The sequence below is a fragment of the Artemia sp. Qi Xiang Cuo genome, chromosome 15, assembly GCF_049724085.1.
Source record: "Artemia sp. Qi Xiang Cuo chromosome 15, ASM4972408v1, whole genome shotgun sequence".
NCBI classification, from domain to species: Eukaryota; Metazoa; Arthropoda; class Branchiopoda; order Anostraca; family Artemiidae; genus Artemia; species Artemia sp. Qi Xiang Cuo.
In genome coordinates this window covers 47,285,520-47,308,727 of record NC_142808.1, presented here as the reverse complement: position 1 = coordinate 47,308,727, position 23,208 = coordinate 47,285,520, and the positions used below count along the sequence as shown (strand labels likewise).

Sequence of the window (23,208 nt, the reverse complement as noted above, 5' to 3'; positions counted from 1 at the left end):
CAAATACACAAGAAGGGGGTCCAGGGTTTCACATCCACTCCCCCTAAATGTCCAATTTGCTATGGTTTTCAAATCTCAACCTTGGTCATAAAATTCGGCTGCTTTTCGGCCGAATTTCAACTTGGAGCTCCCGAAAAAAGGTTTCCGTGGAAAAGATTGTTCCAACACAGATGAAATACCTTACGCAGGGTTGCAATAATATGTCAGTTGGTGAATCTAATCAATCTTCCTAAATATCCGTAGTATTTAGTGGTATTTGTATATTTATTCCAAATGTTGTGTTTATGCTAGTAACCATGACAAAAACCCCACTAATCATATAAATAAGTTTGTCTTATTGGGAAATTTTAGTTTAACATTACTAATTGTACGGTCTTTAAAATATTCACGCTCTCCTTTTAACTAGTAGAACAGATAATCGCGTAATGTATAAAAATGAATTATCTTAATACAATAACAAAGGAGCAAATACAGTAATGACTAATATGTGATAATTAATAGATATTTTCCGAAGAAATTGCCTACGGATTGTTTTGGGCACCCGACTGACTGACTTTATCTCAAATAATAAGCTGTACGAGAAATTTTGTTCAATTCAGCTTTCTAGGACTATAATGAGAGAAAGGACGAGATGGCTAGGACACTTACGGAGCAAGTACTGACAAAACCACTTGGCCGGCTCACCAATAAGTGGACAATAAGTGCACAAATAAGTGGGAGGAGCTTTTTGTTCGCACCGAGAATGAAGAGCCAGAAATCATCTGCGGTAAACTTACTGCTAATTATATAAACTGTGTTGTCGGCCAACCGTCTAGGGCCAAACGAAAAGCGAGTCGTCCCCGAATAGGGTGGGAGGATGTAACAAGAAAGGTTCAAGGGAAATAGAAACTTCTTGGGAGGGTGTAAAGAGGGAGGCTTTGAATAGATTAGGATAGAATAGGAGCGTGCCTACCTGTATTGGCCTCAGGCGGCGGTGCTGAAGTGAGTTGTTAATAGTAGTAGAAGTAATAATAAATAATCAAATCCCGTACAGGATACAGAAAATCAATACATTAGGAAAAATATAACTTAATAAAAAACCGGATATGTTTGAACAAAACTTAATAATACAATTTCGTATAGCTTTGCGGTATGGGGAACAGGTTAAATATGTCTCTCCGCTCCTCAATAAAGAGCATGTGCTACGTTTTTTTTTTTCATTTTGTTATTTTCCTCACTTAGTTTAGTTTAAGTTTTAAAGGGTTTCGGCGGCAGTAGTTCAGAAGATGCTATGTTACCAAAAATTAATTTTGTAGAAAAGCAAGAAACTGGATTTTTTTTTTTTACTGTTGTTCAGGGCCAGTTTTTGTACAAGGAATAGTTTCATTATTTACAAGGATATAACACACCAAGAAAAAGAAATACTATTTATCTGAAATTAATGAGACAAAATTCCTTTTCATGAAGCTATTGATTTACAAAGCAAAGAAACCAGAAGAATTCATTAATGCTTTCCATAAAAAGTTTCACTAGCGGCCTGGATTTGCTTTCCAAGTCTAGCTGATTCTAGCCTGCAGTCAAATTTTGGTTTGGCAGCTTTCTGCAAGTTACTATTATCAACAGAACGTGAATCCACCTTTATTAATCAGCTTGGAAATATATCCCTGTAAGTTAAGATACATCTCCAATGAGACTTTTACTGATAATGAGATTAGCTAGCGCTAATTTGAGCCAATTGGAATTTTTCATATAATTTCTCAGCCAATCTGAAAATTCTATGAGAAATCTGATTGGCTCAAATTAATGCAAGCAAAACCTCTATTAGTGAAATGTTATTGTAAATGGTCCTTCGCAGGTCAATTGTAAACTGCAAACTATTCCATCTGACCAGCTGACGGCTTTTCCGGATTCAGGTACTTCTCACGGAATCTATAGTAAATTATAAGCTAAGAAAATTTCCGTTTCCGTTTCAACGGCTTTTGATCCTTTTTCCGGTCTTTTGGGCATGATTCATAAAACAAAACCCTTTTGGCAGCTGCCAAAAAGGAAATAAAGTACTAACCCCATTTCATGCCCCTCCCATTGCAGGCCCATTTTCAGGATATTGTTCAGGGGAGGGGGCAGGGGATACAAAAAACTTTAAAAAACGAAACACATATTCGTTATATATATATATATATATATATATATATATATATATATATATATATATATATATATATATATATATATATATATATATATATATATATATATATATATATATATATATATATATATATATATATATATATATATATACATATTTACTTTTTTACAATGAGAAAAAATTTTTTGGGGTTTCAAACATTTAAATTCCTGTATGGGCCCTGCCTTATTTAATAAACCATACAAGAATCATTGGATTGAGCCAGAGAGAAAAGGACTTTCCCATAATTCCATGGTGAAAATTATGCCTTATTCTCACTGGCTTGCATTTGTGACACATATTGGCCAGTCGATCTTATCATTCCTTTTTTTTTTAATCCAACCCCTTCCTTTTAAAATCTGATTGGTTCTACTGCGTGAAATTTTAAGCCAATAAAAAGAACAAAAACGTATCTGAGTCGTAAGTTATTTTACAAGTAGTTCCTCTGCTTCTCTACAGGTTGGAATGTCGAAACAGAAAATATATTGGAAACGAAAAGTATGGTTCTGAAACCAAACGGAAAGCATGAGCTGTGTTACAATTCCTAATTTTTTCTAGGAGAACGAAAAAAACTTTAGAAAAAACTGTTCTGAGCTAAATTAGAGCTAGAAGTAAAATTTTAGAATAAAAACATGCTCATAATTTAGATTCACACTTACTCATTATTTTGCTAAATTCACGTGCAGTTTAAAAGTTTAAATGACACATAAAAGCACTGAAGAACTAGGTGACAATATTTCCTTGACTCAAAACTTTTCGTTCTCGAAACTAAACATAGCAACAACAGGTAAATACTCAATGGGTAAATAAATGGGTTTATTTGACCTCCTTTTCAGACAAAAGTTTTAGGAATAATGTGACTGACTAAAACAAAACTGGTAAAGTAAATTACTATCAAAATCATTGAAGGTCCGGCTCTTTAACTCTCTCATAATCCCCATTGCTATGTATGCAAGTGAAACATGGTCAATTAAAGCTGATGACGAAAGGTGAATCTCCGCATTTGAAACAAAATGTCTCCGTCGCATAGCTCATAGCATAGCATAGCATAGCTCATCGCATAGCGTCGATGTAGGATCACCTACATCGACCGAGTATCCAATGAAGACCTCCGTAAACTCCTCCACTGCTCATACACTATCATGGACCGAATTAGAAGTCAGCAACTCCGCTGGCTTGGTCATATCCAAAGAATTTCATCAAATCAACTCCCCAAAATCATGTTTGAAGGACGGGTACATGGCACACGATCTCGTGGCCAACCTCGCAAGATGTGGTACGACAACTTCAATGGCCAAAACCTCACCCAACTCCTGCGTCTTGGACCAGATAGAACCGAATACCGTCGCCATATTCAACGACGAGTTAGAAGACAAGTAGCCCCAATACAGCCACAAAGGCCGGATGGGATATAAGCCAAGTCAAAACAAAACGTGATGATTGTTGTCACAAAAATAAACCAATGTAATTAAAGCTTACTCTTTAACACGGAAGGACAGGTAAGTAACCTCTCTTTAATCCTATGGTACAATTGAGTGCTCTGAAGCTAAAATATCAAAATACATATATAAAAAAAAGGTTAGTTTATTTGGCATCTGAGCGCCTCAATTGACAAAATAAGACACGCCATATTTTTCAACGAAAATCGTTTGTGGTTAAATTAATTCGGTTAAACCAATGTTAGATGATTAATTTGACATAGTTTTAGTTGATTCGTTTTAAATAATAGAAGTTCAAACGACAATAAACTAATTATTATGTAATCATGACCTGCCATATAAAAGCTTTTTTTAGTAGGAAACAGAGCAGCAAGACTCGTAATTAAAACTGCAGATGGAATAAAAAAAATAGCAAGTGTCCCGAATTTCCGGTTGAATAACTCCTTAAAGAAAAAAAGAAATACAACAAAATAAATAAAAGTAAACAAAAGAAATATAAAGGAAAAGCTGTAACATGTCCCACTTTTTCCATTTCAAAATATATATGTTTTTGCATGATTTAAGGCTCTTGTCCCTGTATTTTAATGTTTTATGTTATAGGCCTAATGAATGAGAGTAGCCCCTTGCCACCGTGGGTAGCTAGAATGTTAATTTTGAAATTGTAGTATCGTAAATTAATGGATGGAGAATCGTATGAATGGGGAAACTGATAAAAATAAAAAATTTTTAGGAAAAGGGTAGATAAAATTTATTAGGAGAGAAAAAATTAGGTATGTAAGGAATTAGAGAGGTAGAAAGCTATGGAATGCTGAGTAACAGGTAAGGTAGATAAGGTAGTAGAGAGAAGGAAATGATAGTGAAATAGTGATGAATTAGATTACAGTTAAGCAAGGAGTCTTAGAGTAAAAAAAAGGAAGAAATGAGATTCATTTCTCATTTTATTTCCAGGAGTACAAAAAAAAAAACGACACCCGGTTTGATTCTAGCATTTATGTAAGATATCACCAACCCATTATAAAAAAAAACGAAGAACAAGAGAAAACCAGGAAAGGAGTTACGTCCAGGATCAGGGGTGGATCCAGGATTTTTTAGGGGGGCGCAAAAATAGGTTGATCTGATAAACTTGCGTTACGGAGCAAGTTTAATTAACCCAATCTTGCGTTAATTAAGTAAATTACACCACTTTAGATTATATTAGGGCGGGGGCGCCACCTACCCCCCTGGATCCGCCACTGTCCAGGGTATTTCAGTATAGACCAAAGAACGCTGGATAAAAGAAAAAAAAGAAGAATTTGAAACATGAATTAGAAAAAAGATTTTGTGTATTTCCAATATTATAGTCTATCTTTGAAAAAAAGGCCCTTGTCCCTGAGGCTTACAAATTATTATGTCCTCTGCATCTATCATGTTTTGAATCTTCTGGTAGTTTTCATTGAAATGAATATCTTGAAATTTCGATCCAAAGTCATAAGGAGTAGGGGGAGGAACCAAGGGACACGTTGGACGTTGAAAGGGTCTCAAATTTCCGTGCAACTTGTTTTGAACCTAAATATGGAGATTGGAGCGTATGGGTTTAATCGATGGAGCCCGTTTCCAACTTTCCATGGCCATAGGTTCTACAGGATCAGTTCAATACCCTTGGAATAAACAATAATACACTGGAGACATGCTGCTCTTTACCAAGTCAACACTATCGCGTTGAGCTAAAATGGAACATAAAAAATCAGTTTCATGTTTTCACTTTTTTCATGTGAAACTGGATATTATGTGTTAGCAAATTTGTTTGTTCGACGAAAGAGAAGTTTTTCAATTTTTCACCTTAGAATAAAATGTTTTATGTTGCGCTTTCAGTATTTTTGCTGTAAGATAGGTCCGCCTCCCCTTCTCCCTCAGGGCTATACAAAGTCAATTTTACTGTGTCCGCTATAACAAAATATATTGCGCCACAACAAAGCACCAATATTTTGTCATTTTGTGTCGTAAAACTTTAATTTTTACCCAAACAGGACAAGTGTTTTCGAGCGAAAATTTTAAGACGGCTAATTGGTTAAGGGCTTTCGAATATCTCTTTATAGTCGATATATCTCTTTATTACAAGCATTGTAATAAGACCGTCTGAACTGTTTTCTTAATTATAAATTAAATTGAAAAGGAAATTTTGAAAATGAGTGACGAACTGCGACAACGAAAAAATAATCTTGTCACTGTCTAATTTTGACATTTCCTCATATCAAGGCCGTATCCAAAATCTTCTTCGGAGGCTATTTTTCGGGGGGGGGGGTTACAAAAACGCCTAAAAATTTATTTATTTGCATTTTTGTTACGGCTTTACGAATCAGAAAGTTTTTGGGGGGATGGGGGGCACAAACCCGGTGCCCCCCTGAACTCGACCTCGCCTCATACCTAGGATAATTTCCGTTGGTTTTAAGTTTCAACTACTTACTGCAGTTTGAATTACCGCCACTGAATTACGTTTGAAAAATATATTTCTTTCCCTTGTCTTTATTGTTCACGGTTAAATAACTAACACCTTCCGACGGCTGAGCCGAAGCGGGAAATGATGCAAATTTAGAACGCATATGGCATACTAAAAACCGAAAAAACAATTAATCAGGACAGGACGGGGAGGACAATAATGAATGCGGAGAAAGTAGAATTGGATATGGTCCTGGTCAGGCACGTGCAATGGAACGCTTTCGAGCCAGGATCACGCAGGCAGGCGTAATTCTGTTATTTTGGGGAGGAGCGGATTATAATTTAAACAATATTAGGTTACAGAAATTCCTCACAGAATCTGGAGGTTCAGGGGACGGAGAAATAAAAAGATTGCCCAATTTCATACCCAAGCCCATCAAGAATGCTTCAACCCTTTTAAAAAGCAGGCGAATTATTTAAACTAAGAGGAATACTTTCAACATAATCAAAATTAAAGGAAATTGAAAACACGAGCAAGGGTTTCAATCCCCCGCCAACATCTCCCCCCAAATTTTTTGCTACTCGTAAAAGTATAACAAAAATGCATAAACAAATTTTTAATGCGTTTTTTATTTTTTTGTAACCCCCTTGAAAAAGCCCACCCCCGAAAAAAATCCCGGATGCTCCCTTGAACACAAGGCCATAGTTGTTCTAATATATGATATTAGAGATTGGTGTGACCTTTACTATGTAAGAAAGGATACATGAATCTCTCCTTATTCCTTGTGGGAGAGGTGGCAAGGGCAGAGGCAAAGGGTTTGTTAACGCTCTTTTACCCAGCCCTTTTCGAAGAATTCCTCCCGATTTTCAGCCTAGATCTTATAATATTTCGAATCAGGAGGGGGGTCAAGAAACCAATTCACTTAAATGTAGGAGGACAAAGATTTTTTCATTTTTGCTAATGAAGAAACAAAAAAGGGATTTTTCAAAGTCTAGGGGAATGTATTTTGTTTTTATTCCGATTTCTTTGAAGCGAAAACAAAAAAGCGTTTTTCAACATCTAGGGGAGCAATTGCCCCTCCTAATTTAAAACATATAGGAAGTTAATGAGAAATTTTCTGAAGAAAGTGAATTAAAGTAGAATATAGGCTTACAACATAAGCAAATATTTCGGTCATATATCAAATCACCGTTCTCTGTAAAACAAGAAGTAGATTAAAGAAAAATCCAACTTACAATGAAAAGCGTGAAAATTGTGTTCAAAATTAAATTTAAAAAAACTCCTAGCAGGGCCATAGCCAAGGTTTTTTTCGGGGGGATTACAAATAAACATTAAAAACGCATACAAAATTTGTTTATATTCATTTTTGTTATGTTTTTACGAGTTGGAAAAAAATTTCGGGGGTGGGTTTCAAATCCCTTAGCCCCTCTCCCTGGATACGCCCCTGAGTCCCAGTATTATTCATCAGCTCAAGTTCAGCTAAGACTGTCAAAATGTTAATTCACCTAAATAAAAACAGAGGCTACAAGGAGCAAGTTTAATTTACGACTGTTGTTAGCAAGTTGGTGTTACGACTGTTTTATCCATATTTTAGTTCAATTATGGTATATACAATACATCGTCCCTGTTAAACCTAAACGTCGCATCTGAAATTATCATACGGCTAGGGTAATGACCAAAAACAGTTTGCTAAGCTGTTCTCAAATAGAGAATCAGTAGGATAATGTAGACCTGGAGTATCGAAGTATGATTGAACATGCATTGCTATGCAGGGTTGCCAACTTTTTGGTCCACGAATGTGTCCCTGAGCATCCAGAAATGCGCCCTTTTTTTTAGCTAAAATGGGGTCATCTTGAAATCTCAAAAACTAGAGGTTATTTTTCTTACGAGTTGGATGATTGACCGAAAAATGCTTTTTAAACCTCTTTCAAAGCGGGATAATACAAAATAGAAACATTCTAATCCATACAAAACATTCATATAAAATAACTTAGAGTGAAAGCACGAAACTCATATAAACTTAAGAAATACTTAAGAAATCTCTGGAAAAACCTGGATTCAAAAAAAAAAAAAAAAAAAAAAAAAAAAAAAAAAAAAAAAAAAAAAACTGAGAAAAAGCACTACTTTGGTGAAAATGACACTTTCTTTAACTAAAACATAGATCCAGTAGGGAAATATTAACGCTTTATGTCATAAATTTATGACATAGTAAGCGGCTTTTAGCAATTATTCCAGAAGTTTTAAAATATAGATACGATGTTTAGGCGTAATAGCGATGATATGACAATACCATTTACTATGATACTAATATTACTGTAGAACATATTTATAAGTTTAATTTTCATGTCTTTAGTCGTAAGTTGAATTTTATTTTTATTCTGTTTTTCGTTTTATATTTATAATTTTAAGTATTTCTGTTTTTAAATTTATATACAATATAAAATTAATTTAATAAACAATTTTATTTTTAAACTTTTTAGTAGTTTTATAAACATTATTCTTATAAATAAGGGTAAATATTTATATTATTTTTCATTTTAAATATAATTTTAAATATTGAATATAAAATATTTGTAATTTTAATTTCCTTGCTTTTAATTCTAACTTGAATTTTATTTTTATTCTACTTTATCGTTTCCCTTGGGACGACCATAAGGTATATGGCCAAAATGATCATTGAGGTTGTAGCCTATATTATATTTTAATCACAGTCTTCCGAAAATTCCTTAGTAATTCCCTATATTTTATTTGATGGACAGACATCGTGGTCTTCGTCATTATTTTCCCTACAAGTAAGCACCCCTCAAAGGTAGAGGGGCGGCCCCTAGCCTACACCTTTACCTTTAGTATGAGGCCCCTGAATATACAATATAATTATATTGAATACAACCCTTCCTATATTATATTTAATGGAAATGCATCGTGGTCTTTGTAATTATTTCCCTCCTAGTACGCACCTCTCAAAAACACAGGGGCGGCACCTACACCCTTACCTTTAGAATGAGGTCCTTGAAAATAATAAAAACAAATTTTCAGAGGCAACGCTATAGCGTTGCCTATAGTAAAGGCCATACGGCTCCAATGTTTTATTGTTATCATTTATTTATTTTTTTCCCAGAGGCACTTCGTATGAAAGGGGTCGACGTTCAAACTTCAAAGGAGGCTCATTCAATTGGAAATCGACAGTTCTAGTGCCCTTTTTAATAGTCTAAAGTGATTGGAGGGCAATTAGCAGCCCCCACGCCCATCATTCCCCCAAACACATCCAATCAAAATTTTGAGATAGCCATTTTGTTCAGCGTAATCGATTTTCAAATAGAAAATATGTTTTTGAGGAGGACACTCCCCCACAACCCTCAGGGCAAGGGTTTTAAGTTATGCCCTGGGGGCATATAAGGCTTTTATAGAAGGTGTTGTCATAGAAACTTAAAAACAGGTTCATTCAATTGAAAATTCAAAGGGCTAGTGCCCTTTTTAATGGTCGAAAGAGATTGGAAGGCAACTAGCCTCCCCACGCCCATCATTCCCCCAAACACATCCAACCGAAATTTTCCGATAGCCATTTTGCTCAGCGTAGTTGATTTCCAGATAGAAAATACGTTTTTGAGGAGGATATTCCCCCACAACCCTCAGGGCAAGGGATTTAAGTTATGCCCTGGGGGCATATAAGGTTTTTAAAGAAGGCGTTGTCGTAGAAACTACAAAAAAGGCTCATTCGATTGGAAATTCAAAGGGATAGTGCCTTTTCTAATAGTCGAAAGTGATCGGAGGGCAACTAGCCCCCCCCCACGCTCATCATTCCCCCAAACACATCCAATCAAAATTTTGATATAGCCATTTTGTTCATCGTAGTTGATTTCCACATAGCAAATATGTTTTTGAGGAGGACACTCCCCCACAGCCCCCAGGGCAAGCGTTGTAAGCTGGGCACTGAGAGTATGTAAGTTTTTTCTAGAAGGTGCTGTCGTAGAAACTTAAAAAAAGACTCACTCATTCGATTGAAGATTCAAAGGGATAGTGCTCCTTTTAACCGATAAGATTGATTCTAGGGCAACTAGCCCCCCCCCCACGCCAATCATTTTCCTAAACACATCCAATCAAAATTTTGAGATAGCCATTTTGTTCAGCGTAGTTGATTTCCAGCTAGCAAATAAGTTTTGAGGATGACACTCCCACAGAACCCTCAGGGCAAGTCAGGGCAAGGTTTGAAACTTCAAAACCTTCAAACCAAGGTTAGAAGGTGTTGTCGTAGAAACTTCAAAAAAGACTCATTCGATTGGAAATTCAAAGGGCTAGTGCCCTTTTTAATAGTCGAAAGTGATTGGAGAGCAACTAGCCCCCCCCACGCCCATCATTCCCCCAAATACATCCAATCAATATTTTGAGATAGCCATTTTGTTCATCGTAGTTGATTTCCAGATAGATCATATGCTTTTGAGGAGGAAACTCCCCCACAACCCCCAAGGCAAGGGTTTTAAGTTATACCCTGGGGGCATATAAGGTTTTTATAGAAGGCATTGTCGTAGAAATTTCAAAAAAGACTCATTCGATTGGAAATTCAAAGGGGTAGTGCCCTTTTTAGTAGTCGAAAGTGATTTGAGGGCAACCCCCTCTAACGCCCATTTTTTCCCCAAACACATCCAATCAAAATTTTGAGATAGCCATTTTATTAAACGTAGTTTTAAGTTCTGGAAATTAGGTCTTTGAGGATGAAAACTCCCCCACAGCTCTCAGGGCAAGGGTTGTAAGTTATGCCCGGGGGGCATATAAGGTTTTGTATAGACAACGTTGTCGTAGAAATTTTAGAAGGGGCTCATTCGATTGGAAATTTAAATGGCTAGTTCCCTTTTTTCTAGTCGAAAGATATTCTAAGACAACTGACACCCCTTCTACGCCCATCATTCCCCCAAACGCGTCCAATAAAAATTTTGATGTAGCCATTTTGTTCCATGTAGTTGAAAGTTCTGAAAATTATTTGTTTGAACAGAACCCTCCCCCCGTAGTCGAAAGGGACAAAGCTTTCACGTTATGCGTATTAACTTCAGAGAAGACTCGTTTAATTGAAAAATAAATGCTCTAGATCACTCTTTAAGTGTCAAGAGATATTGGAGGGTAACCAGCCCCCCCCCCCCCAAAAAAAATCATCCGATAAAAATTTTAAGATAGCTATTTTGTTAAAAATAGTGCAAAGATGATATAACAAAAGTTCCGGTGTCTACAAAAGCCACCAGGGCCCGGGGGAAGGTGTTGAAATTTATGCCCTGGGGGCATATATGGGTCTTATGAAAGGGATGCTTATATAAACTTCAGAGAGAGTTCATTTGATTGGATATTGAAGGTTCGAGCTCACTTTTTAATAGTCAAAAGAGATCTGAGGGCAGCTATCCCCCAACCCCCACTCTCGCTGTAAAATTCTAAAACCTACTACGTCTTTGGCGCTTTACTGAAAACTATATGCATCTTGAACAGTTTTGGAAAGAATAAACAACATCAAATGGAATATTTGATGTATAATGATATTAATTGTTTAAAGATCCATCAGTTCAAGAATTTATTTCACTGTAATTGTATTTTTAGTTTCAATACTGAAAGAACTGGAAAAGAAAATATTTGTAATATAATCCGTTTTCAGTTAAGCGCCAATGACGCAGAAGGCTTTTGGTTTTTATTTACAGTTAGGAAAGGAGGCCAAACACTTGTTTTTAGGGAAACTATATTCGTCTTTAACAACTTTAAAAAGAGCTAATAAATTAAACTGAATATTTGATGTATAATGATAATAATTGCTGAAAGCTCATCAGTTCAAAATGTTACTATAATTTTAATGTTTATTTTAAAAATTAAGGACAAAAGAAAATATTTATCATAAAATTGGTTTTCAGTAAAGCGTCAATGAAGCAGTAGGTTTTAGACTTTTATAGTGAGAGAAGGAGGTCATACCCAAACTCTTGTTTCTGGTGATTTTTTTTCGTTTCAAGCTTGATTTGCATATTCAATTTAAGTTTCACTCGTTTTAAGATTTATTTATTAATTTACATTAATATATATTGTATGTTTGTTTGCATTGATTGTTTATTTAATTTCTGCTCATTTTAAGTTTCATTTGTACTACAATAGGAAAATTTTTTTTCGCTTTAAGCTTGATTTTCATATTCAATCTAAGCATTTCTCGCTTTAAGATCTATTTATTCATTTATATTATTACTTGTTGTATGTTTTTGCTATCATTGTTTATTTAATTTCTGCTCGTTTTGGTTTTTATCTATTCTTTAATAGTTACGTCTGGTTGTTTTGAGTTCGAATTTTAAAAGGTATTTGTATCTGCTGAGCTTAAGTTTAAAATGGCCTTTACTTTTCTTACAAAAACTTATTTTTCGGAAAGTTTTTTTTAAATTAATCTCATCTAAAGGACAAGGTACACGTAGCTGATTTCGGGAACTGATTTCAGCATCAGTGGACAACCGATAGTGGTAAAAAAAATTTGTTGAAAAAAAAAATTATTGCGCAAAATTTTCAAAACAAGAAATCATGGACACAAATAGTCAACTGAAGTTTCTAAATAGTTGCTTGATTGATCTCAGCTTAGTTCTCAGTTTAGTTCTCAGCTCAGTAGTGGGGTCTTTCACTACAGATACCTCTGGCTGACAATTTATTTATAGGCTATCCCTATCTTTTTGTGATGATCATGATGAAAATCAGCGCTGATTTTGTAAACCGGTGCCGAGAACTAGAAAATTTTTCAAGCTCAAATCGACGTCGATTTCTTTTAAAATCGTCGCTAATTTGGAAATCAGTTCCCGAATTCAGGTACGTGTGCCCAGCCCTTAAAGAATAACTAGACACGAAGGCACACTTTACACGTGTCACCCAGTGTACGTGGTTTTCGAAAGTGGATGCCCCCTCTACAATACAACGATGGAGGTGTCAATCACCTGGCATACAATTTTTGGTATGCTAGTTTATCAACAAGGTAAACATTTGAAAAATTCTCAGGCAGAGATATGTTACTGCGTCGGTAAGAGTATCACAAAAGTAAATAATACTTGAAACGTGAGAAAAGTTTCAATATATGACTAATAAACCTGCTTCTTGTGCTTTTGGCTGAAAATTAAGGTAAGAGTCTACATAAATATTCAAACAATATATATATATATATATATATATATATATATATATATATATATATATATATATATATATATATATATATATATATATATATATATATATATATACGAGGGCAATTCAGAAACTAACCTCCGATTGGTCATAGTGCGTGTAGTGGGGGGAGTAACGCGCCATCTGTGCAATCACGCGCTCAGCAGGTCTGTCGGCATCAAGCCGTAGTCGAGTGAACATCGTACCTGCGCTAGTTTAGTTATTGTGGTAGTTTGAAATGTGTGCTGCAATAGAAAATCCCGCCAAATGTGAAGTGCGTGCTGTTATAAGGTTTTTTACAGCCAAAGGATACTCTACAGCAGCTATTCATCGTGAGCTTTGTGCCGTGTACAGACCAAAAGTTATGAGTGAAGGAGTTGTCCGTGAATGGGTACGTTTATTTAAAAGTGGACGAGAAAACGTTCATGATGAAGAGAGCAGTGGTAGACCATCCTTGGTGACTGACAAACTCGTTCAGACAGTTGATGCAAAAGTTCGTGAAAATCAACGTTTCACAATGGCGGAGTTGTCTACTGATTTTCCACAGATTTCTAAGACTCTTTTGTACGAGATAGTGACAGCAAGATTGGGTTACCGTACGTTCTGTGAACGATGGGTGCCCAAAATTCTTACCAACCACCACAAAACTCAAAGAATGGCCTCTGCATTAGACTTTCTGTCACGTTATGAGAACAAAGGAGAACCATTTTTAAACAGAATCATGACCGGTAACGAAACCTGGATTAAGTACGTGAACCCTGAGACAAAAGAACAGTCAAAGATGTGGGCACATTCAGATTCGCCTACCAAACTAAAAAAAGCCCGGCAAGATTTTTCTGCCAGAAAACTGATGGCAACGGTGTTTTGGGATGCCAAAGGGGTGTTGTTGGTTGAATTCATGGAACGTGGGACGACCATTAATCAAGACGTGTACTGTGAAACACTAAAAACATTACGACGGGCTATACAGAGCAAACGCCGTGGTATGCTGACTTCTGGTATCATTTTTTTCCACGATAACGCCCGTCCTCACTCTGCTCGCAGAACGACAGCCCTTCTTGAGTCCTTCAAGTGGGACGTTTTCAACCAACCACCTTACAGCCCAGATCTGGCGCCAAGCGATTATCACCTCTTCATGCATATGAAGAAATGGCTCGGGTCCCAGCGGTTTGATGACGACGAAGAGCTCAAAGATGCGGTCACAGGCTGGCTCAAGGCACAAGCGGGTGATTTTTATGCAGAAGCAATTTCAAAGCTTGTGAAGAGATACGATAAGTTCCTCAATCGTTATGGAGACTATGTCGAAAAATAGTGCAAAGATGTAGTTGTAAGATGTATATATAAAAATATTTTTACTTAACTTGGTGTATTTTTTTCAATCAACCGGAGGTTAGTTTCTGAATTGCCCTCGTATATATATATATATATATATATATATATATATATATATATATATATATATATATATATATATTATATATATATATATATATATATATATATATATATATATATATATATATATATATATATATATATATATATATATATATATATATTTAGGGGGCGGGGGTAAAGTATAGCGGGTTAGCACCAGATTGATAGCACCATACAAAATGCGTTAGCTACAATTATTTTGCATATTATGAAGTAAGAATTGTTTTTTAACTTCACGCTGTCCAAATACTTTAGCCCCCCCCCCTAATGTGCAAATATATACCCCAAATTACATATGTCCAATGTATTCTGTCAACCACCACTTGTTTGCCGTGAGTGTAAGCAAATTGTTTCTTTAATACAGATTAAATAAAAAAACAAGTTTTTTTTACACTCAAAGTAAGGAGCGACATTAAAACTTAAAACGAATAGAAATTATTCCGTATATTAAAGGGGCTGTCCCCTCCTCAACGCCTCGCTCTTTAGGCTAAAGTTTTTTGTTTTTTTATCTTTTTAATAAATAAAGTTGTGAGACAGAGTCAAACTTTGGCGTAAAGAGCGAGGCGTTGAGGAGGGGACAGCTTCTTTCGTATACGGAATAATTTATGTTCGTTTTAAGTCTTAATGTCGCTCCTTACTTTCAGTGAAAAAAACGCCTTTTTTTTAATTTAATTTCTGAACGTTTTTTAATTAAGGCAGCTTTGATTTTGGCTCACCGTACATGAATAATTAAAAAGGAGTTTGCATATTAAATTTGCTTTTTTTTTGTTGGCTAAATGGCTTTTTCGAAATTTTGTTCTGACATAACTTACGAATTAACTTATGTAGCGAACTTCTATATTCGTATATTTTTAATACGTATATTAGGGGGTTCGTAGTCAATCCCTCGCTCTTTATGACAAAGTTCAAATTTTATCCCAATTCTTTAAGAATGACCCCTTAATCACAAAGGCCGTTAATTAGAATAAATAGCTCTGATGTCAATCCCTCGCTCCTTAGTCAATCCCTCGCTCTTTATGACAAAGTTCAAATTTTATCCCAATTCTTTAAGAATGACCCCTTAATCACAAAGGCCGTTAATTAGAATAAATAGCTCTGATGAAAGTACAAAAAAACCGTAGCGTAAAGAGCGAGTTAATGACTAGACGGCGAACCAAATGATACACGAAATAATTTCTGTTCGTTTTAATTTTTAATGTTGTTCCTTACTTCAGTTGAAAAAATAGTTCTTTTTATTATTTATATCTGATCGTTTTTTTTAAATAATCCTGGGAAATCCGGCACCCCCTTCATAGCAATGTCCCTTCCCCCATGATAACTTCCTCCATGGAAAGATCCTCCCACGTAACCCCCAATCCTCCCCCTCCCAACTACCAGACAAAATCCCCCCTAAAAACTTATGAATTCTTCCCAATAACCAATGATATATGTAAACATTGGGCAAAGTTCATAACTTGCAGACCTTCCCCCAGGGACTGTGGAGGATTAAGTCATATTCAAAGACATAATTATTGTATTTTTCAACCATGCTGAACAAAATGGCTATCTCAAAATTTTGATCAGATAACTTTGGGAAAAAATGAGCGGTGGAGGGGGCCTAGTTGCCCTCCATTTTTTGGCCACTTAAAAAGGGCACTAGAACTTTTAATGAGTCCTCCCGCGATATCCTAGGACCACTGGTTCGATACGATCTGATGGTGCGATTTTCATTAAAGTTCTATGACTTTTAGGGGGTGTTTCTCCCTTTTTTCGAAAATAAGGAAAATTTTCTCAGGCGTATAACTTTTGGATAAGATTAAAATTGATGAAACTTATATAGGCCTATTTGACATCAGCATAAGAATCAGATTCGTTTGATGTATCTATTTATATCAAAATATAAGAGATAAGTACCGAGCTTCCTAGAGTTAAGTATGTTTTCCAGGTAATTCAGGGGAAATTTCGTTGGTAATAAAAACAAACACTCCCCAGCAATTCTCACCATGAAGGATTTTAGGATCCTAAATACGCGACGATTAATTAAAAACAAATAGTCAGGATTATAATAGCCAAGGGTCAGATAAATGTCACTTTTATGCTTAATTCTAGGCAAAGTTAGACGCTTTTTAATTAGTTGTTTACAATATATTTTCTCTTTGAAAATAATCTGAATAAACATCTTTTTTCTTTTGCTCATTAACAGGTTGTCAAACAGTTAAAAAATACCACGTCATATCTTTCGAATTGCAGCATTTGAAATTTGAAGAGTTGGAGTTGGTTCGAGGATTTTTTCTCCTTGTACGGTAAGGGTGGAGGAGGAAATTTGAAGAGGAGGGGTGAAAGGCGGACACCTTTCTCACTGCCACTTTCTAATGCAAATATTTAAAACTTTGAAAAGTCAGAATTTTTGGGAAGTGATATAAATAACGATAATAAAATAAGGGCAGATGGTTTCTTATGCAGATGCGGTATACACAATGCCAAGAGTAAGAACAGCAGAAAGTGACTTGACAGCAGGGGCGGATCCAGGACTTTTTTAGGAGTGGGGGGGGGCAAAATAGGTTGATCCGATAAAATTGCGTTAAGAACAAGTTTAATTAACACACAATTGCGTTATGCTCGGCAGCTTAGTGGGGAGTAGAAAGCATCATTGGAGCCAAGACTGGCTACTAGAACTAGTTTACCTGTATCTACTTCACAGTTTCTTCCTGTGTATCGCAATGTGCAGCCGCATTCGTATGAGTCTCCGTTGGACATGCACTTTCCACTGTGTTGACAAGGATGGGAGAAGCAGGGGTCGATAGCTACCTTTGCTGGAATTAAACAGAGTTATAAATTGTTAATGAATTATAGAATATATCCTAATAAAAAAAATGATTGAAGCTAAAAACGGTACTTATGCATTATATATAGCACAGCGCTATAGACTGTACAAGGAAACCAGACATGGAAATAGATAAATTGATGGCAAAGCGTCATTTCTCATTGCGTTTACAATATTTAAACTATTGTTTGTTTGGGCTTTAGGGGAGAGAGTTAAGTTACATTGCGTATTTAATATATGCTATGCTTTACCCCCCCCCCTTAATGCGCAAATATATTTCCAAAATTTGTTTCTAAACTATTATATATTCATCCTGTTTTATTTTATTTCATTAGCATTAACCGAACTTGACTTCTTTCGTTTGTTATATATAATGCATAAGTAAAAACATAAGTAAAAAAACATAAAACATAAAAACATAAGTAAACATATAATGCATAAGTACCCTAAAAACAAATAAGTCTTATTTTATAAAAAGATAACAAAATGGACGACAGGAAATGTATAATAATTTTCTTGTGGTTTCTGGCTACCAGAAAAACTGTGAGTTATCTACATTTAGAATGTTTAAAGGATATAGGCCCTACCTTCAAAACCTAAGCTAATCTGTTCTCGATCACCAAAAGCTTCAACTTTTATTTCATAGAAAACGCAGACAAGTTCAGGGAAACTTCCTCCGATGGCAATATTTGGAGGGAAAAGTAATTATCAAAACAGGGTAAAATAGAAAATATTAAAAAAAGAATCTTGAAATTTTGAAGGGACAGACCCGATTCCGAGTATCTACCAAAAACAAAATAATCTATACCTCAAGAATTAAAATCATTTTATAAATTCAAATGTCGAGCTATCCCTAAATTCAATATATTTGTGCGTACCTGACTGGAAATACTATCTATTTATTTATTAAATCCAAAACTATTATTATAGTAGGCCTAAACATTATAGGCATGGCCGTATCTAGGAGGGAGGATTTGAACCCCCCTGAAATTTATGTCCGAATCGTAAAAACGTAAAAAATTTGCATATAAAAAATTGATCCGTTTTTTAATTTTTTGTAGCCCCCCTTCCACCCCAAAAAATCCTGGCTATGGCCTTGATTAGAGGTATAAGTGTAGACACCCAGGGGCAATCCAACCAGGGGAGCTATTTCGTTAGCGGAGGGGGGGGGGTATACAACAAGATAAAGCAAAACCCACAAAATATTACAAAAATCATGAAGTTTTGGAAGATCAGACTTATTGTGTGACTACTTCAAGATTTAAAATCATTTTTAAGATTTACTTAGATTTAAAATCTTTTTTTTTTATTTAAATGTACTACACCTAAAATCAACGTATGCGTGCGTGTCTGACTGTAGTTACTAACCACTTATATCGGCAACACCTTGGGTCTAGAAATAGTAAATATTACAGGTAGATGACTAGATAGGTAGTGACAAACCTGATGGAGCAGAGCCAAGATTTGAATTTTCTACCAGTTGGCTAAAAATTCATTAAATCCAGTGAGAAACCTACCCGGGGTACTCAAGTATAATAACGATTTAATGGTTACATAGCTGCGGGGCATACGGTTATGATGAACCCTAGAGGAAGTAAGAAAATCCAAGGTTTTCAAAAGCTATTTTTTGGTAGCTTACAAAATAACCTTTGTACAAATTAAATAAAAAAAAAAGTTTTTTCAACTGAAAGTGAGGAGCAACATTAAAATTTAAAACGAACAGAAACTATTCTGTATTCTGTGTTGTATTATAATTTTTTACTATTCTGTTTAAGCATATCACAACTACAGGTATTCGCACAAATATCACATATTTCTTTTATTTGTTTCCTCAAACAACTACATTACGCATTAAAAAAAAGAAAAAAAAGAAGAGCAACAACGATAGCATACGCACAACTAAAATTTTCCTTTATTATTAGGAGACACGCAAAGAAAATTTTTAGGGGAATTTTTCACGTGGGTATACACAATTAAAAAAAGTATATTCTCTGATGGAGCAGAGAAATCAACAAAAAGAAAAACTTAAGAAATATTATAAGACAAAACAAAGGAGTCGACAAATAAGCCAAACATTACACACAAATAAATGATACAACTAATAATATGAAAAACAGGTTTCCGCTGGCTAGTGAGGTGTTGCTCACTTCGTGACAAAGATTTAAACTTTAGGTTTTTGGGGTTGAAGGGGCAGAAAAAGGTATCTAGGTTAGATTAGGTTCCGTATTTAATATATGCTATGCTTTACCCCCCCCCCCCCCTAATGTGCAAATATATAGCCCAAATTTGTTTCTAAACTATTATATTTTCATCCTATTTTGTTTTATTTCATTAGCATTAACGAAACTTCACTTATCGAATGTTTACTGGATTCTAGACAAGTACCTGAAATTGCTTTTTTGCCACTATATGTCCAGAAGAGGTTGATCCAGTAGTGCCTCACCACTACCAATATCAAACAATTCTTCCTTTAAATTCACCAACTTATTGCCCTAAAATAAAATGTCCCAATCTGTCCCCCAAAATACTGCACAGTGGGCAAGTTCACAGTCTGTTTGGAAAATTAATTCCCAATTTGCTAGTATTGGTAGACAGTAACAAAGAGTATATTCTACCGAGAAGGCGCTGACTTTTCACCACCGAAGTGCCACCGGTGCTGACTTTTCACCACCGGACGCCATGTGGTCCAAACAATTCCATCACACTTAGTACAAATCAGCTACCCTTAGCAAAGGTCCACCACGCTTGGCACAAGCCACCTCGTGTACATGATTTTTGAGGCAGGGGCGTATTTTTTTACAGAGCAGGGGGGCAACTTTACCTCCCCCAGCTGACATTTACTGTCTTGAAAAATTTTTCAAAACTAAGATAGGCCTACATAATTCAAGCATCCACAGACACAAATTAGTTTCCTTTATTATACCTTTGCCTTGGTGGCACTATATGTCTCATCTTTCGCTTTTCACTTGGTCATTTTCAGTTGACTTAAGAAAATCGGCGCCTAATTTGCCCCCCCCCCCCCGGATTTTGACGAAATTTCGCCCCTGTGAGAGAGAGCGACCCTCGATTCTACCTATGTGCAAGAACACTTGTTCATAATTCAACAACTTTGAGATACAGCTTTCAAGCCCTTCTTAGACCCAACTTTGCACCAAAGACAAATTCTGCAGTCTCTTTTTCACCACCAGATCTACCATACCACACTTATACCTATATCATGCAACATCATGTAACTGGGATGTGATTACAGATCCCATGACTGGTGAAAGTAAAAGTGAAAGAAGACAATAAGCAGTATTGACGTGGGAAGATTGCCAATACAAGGCCAAGGTTGTGACTTTCTGACTCGTCATTCAATCACAGTCAGAAACCACGAATTAAATGATCCATCTCCCTGACGCAATTAAGCCATGGCCAAGAGAAAAGCACCATCCCTCTTACTGTTATAAGTTGGTGATTTCTTTTAGCACCTAATTTTATATCCCTGGTCGATTAAGGCGGCTCGATATCTTTATTACTAATAGTCTGCCGAGTTGCCAGTTGTCAATAGTAGCAAATATGATCCAGATTGTTGGCACATGTAGCACGAAAGTGCTATTTTAGCCCTATTACAGTCAATTTCTGGACTGTAATAGGTTAAGCTTCTTTATATTGGTTACGTGGAAACTTAAGCTACCATATACGTCTTAAAAATTAGGAAAATCTGGGAACTCGATTTCATATGCAGCGCAATAGCGTTGCCTAAGTTAAGAACGATGTGGGAACTATGTTTTTTTTTTGGGGGGGGGGGGTTTGTTTTTTACCAGGACACTTCGTACAGAAGGAGTTGTCGCAGAAACTCCGAAAGCGGTTCATTCAATTGCAAACTGAAAGTTCTAGTGTCATTTTTTTGCAAGAGAGGAAAGTGATAGGAGGAAAATCAGCCCCCCAAGCCCATCATTTCCCAAAACACATTCAATCAACGTTTTGATAGATCCACTTTGTTCGGCATAGTTGAAAGGTCCAGTAATTATGTCTTTGGGTATGACAACCCCCCATAGTCCTCAAGGCATGGGCTATAAGTTATACTAGTTGCAGAATATTAACATATAAAGTTTTTTATGGAAGGGATGGTCGTATAAACTTCAGAGGGGGGTCATTCGATTGGAAAATCTGAATTTCTAGTGCCTTTTTAACAGTCAAAAGTGATTGGAGAGCAAGTTGCCCTCCTCTCAAGCCGATTCATCTTCCATATACATCCAATCAAAATTTTTAGACAGCCAATTTGTTCAGCATGGTATAAAGGTCCAGTAATTATGTCTCTAAGGATATTGGGTATGACCCCCCCCCAGTAGTGCAATTTGCTCATTATGCTTTAAAACTGCTTTAAATGTTGCTTTAAAACTAAATCAAAAGACACCATGTGCATGCTGGTTGCCAAAAAGACATCTCAGCAATATCTCAAGAACGACAGAGGGTATTAAGTTGAAATTTTCAGGGTTACTACTATTACTACTTCTACTCTTACAATTTAACTAAATGAAAAGATTGTAAGTGTAACCAGGCTGTCAAGGATCATAAATAGAATTTTTCGAATAGAAGTATTATTTTTCAGGTCAGCTTGAGGAGTATAAAATTAATTAAACAATACTATTTGTACCAGGACTAAAAAATGTTGCAAAGGTTTCTCCAACACACAAATAGACAGACAAAATAAGGATTCCTATAGAAAAAAGGAAAAGCTATAAAATATTATTTTCTTCTTCCATGAAAAAGGCTATGTCAATAAAAAAGGAACGGGAACTGATTAAAAAAAAATCCGCAGAACAGGTTTTTCAGAGAAAAGTAAAGAGCTCCGTTAAACCAAAAATGAGCATATATAAAATAAAAAAAATCTCCCAAGCGTAAAACTACCACAAATGCCCAAGCATAAGTAAATGAAACCTGAAACGAAAATAAATTACAATAAATAACCGAGTCAAACTCAAAACAAGCAGAAATTAAGATAAGTAGGGCTAACACTTCCGCCCCAAGCATTCTCAAGACCAGAAAATAATTTTTACTTTATTAAAAACAAAATACATTTTAAATATATTCACTTTTTTGACTTTAACAAATAAAAAATTGTTAAGACTGTAAGGAATAAATATACGTATATGTATATTAAACTGACAATCCACGTTCATTTTTTTACGAAAAGCTCGGTGAAAAGCTCATTAAATAAACAAATAATTCGTACAGCTACCCACCCCCCCCCTTGCTGGACAGTTTGAAGATATCTTCAAACTGTCCAAATACTTTACCCCCGGTAAATACAACCCCAGAAAATACCCGCCCCCCCCCCCCCGTGGAAAATAAGGATTTCCAAATTTGAGAATTTTATTTGAGTTTTTTTTTTTTTTATTTCCGTAGGGGGAAGGAGTTTTGGTACTTGTGTATTATGGGCAACTCACTCAAGTTTATGCTGCGTATCTGTGTATCTTATCCCAGTATAAAGTAAATAGAATGTTTCATTCAAGTGTTTTTTCCAAGTGTTAAATGTTTCGTTTGTTTTTTTTTCAATGACCGTTTTTCCAAGAATTAAGTACTTTTATTAGGTTAATGCAGTGTTTCATTTAAGTGTTTTATGATGATCGCTGATCAAAGTTTATGTTATTCGTGCCTTTAATTTATATTATGAAAACAAGTGAGTGGCGCACAATACACAAGTACCAAAATTCTTTCCCCCAACGGAAATTAAAAAAAATAAGACTCAAATAAAACTCTCAAATGTGGAAAGCCTTATTTTCCACGGGAGGGGGGGGGTATT

The 23,208-nt window shown here is 35.6% G+C and overlaps 1 protein-coding gene across 2 annotated transcripts in view; it reads right to left on the bottom strand.

Annotated features, from left to right (window-relative positions):
* The window catches only part of crb (cell polarity complex component crumbs), a 208,009-nt gene that overhangs the window by 128,994 nt on the left and 55,807 nt on the right, over positions 1 to 23,208 (bottom strand). For both annotated transcript variants that reach the window (XM_089101649.1, XM_089101650.1), the window contains exon 5: positions 17,281 to 17,409. In XM_089101649.1, the coding sequence (XP_088957775.1) occupies positions 17,281 to 17,409 (129 nt within the window). The remainder of the gene's footprint in view (positions 1 to 17,280; positions 17,410 to 23,208) is intronic.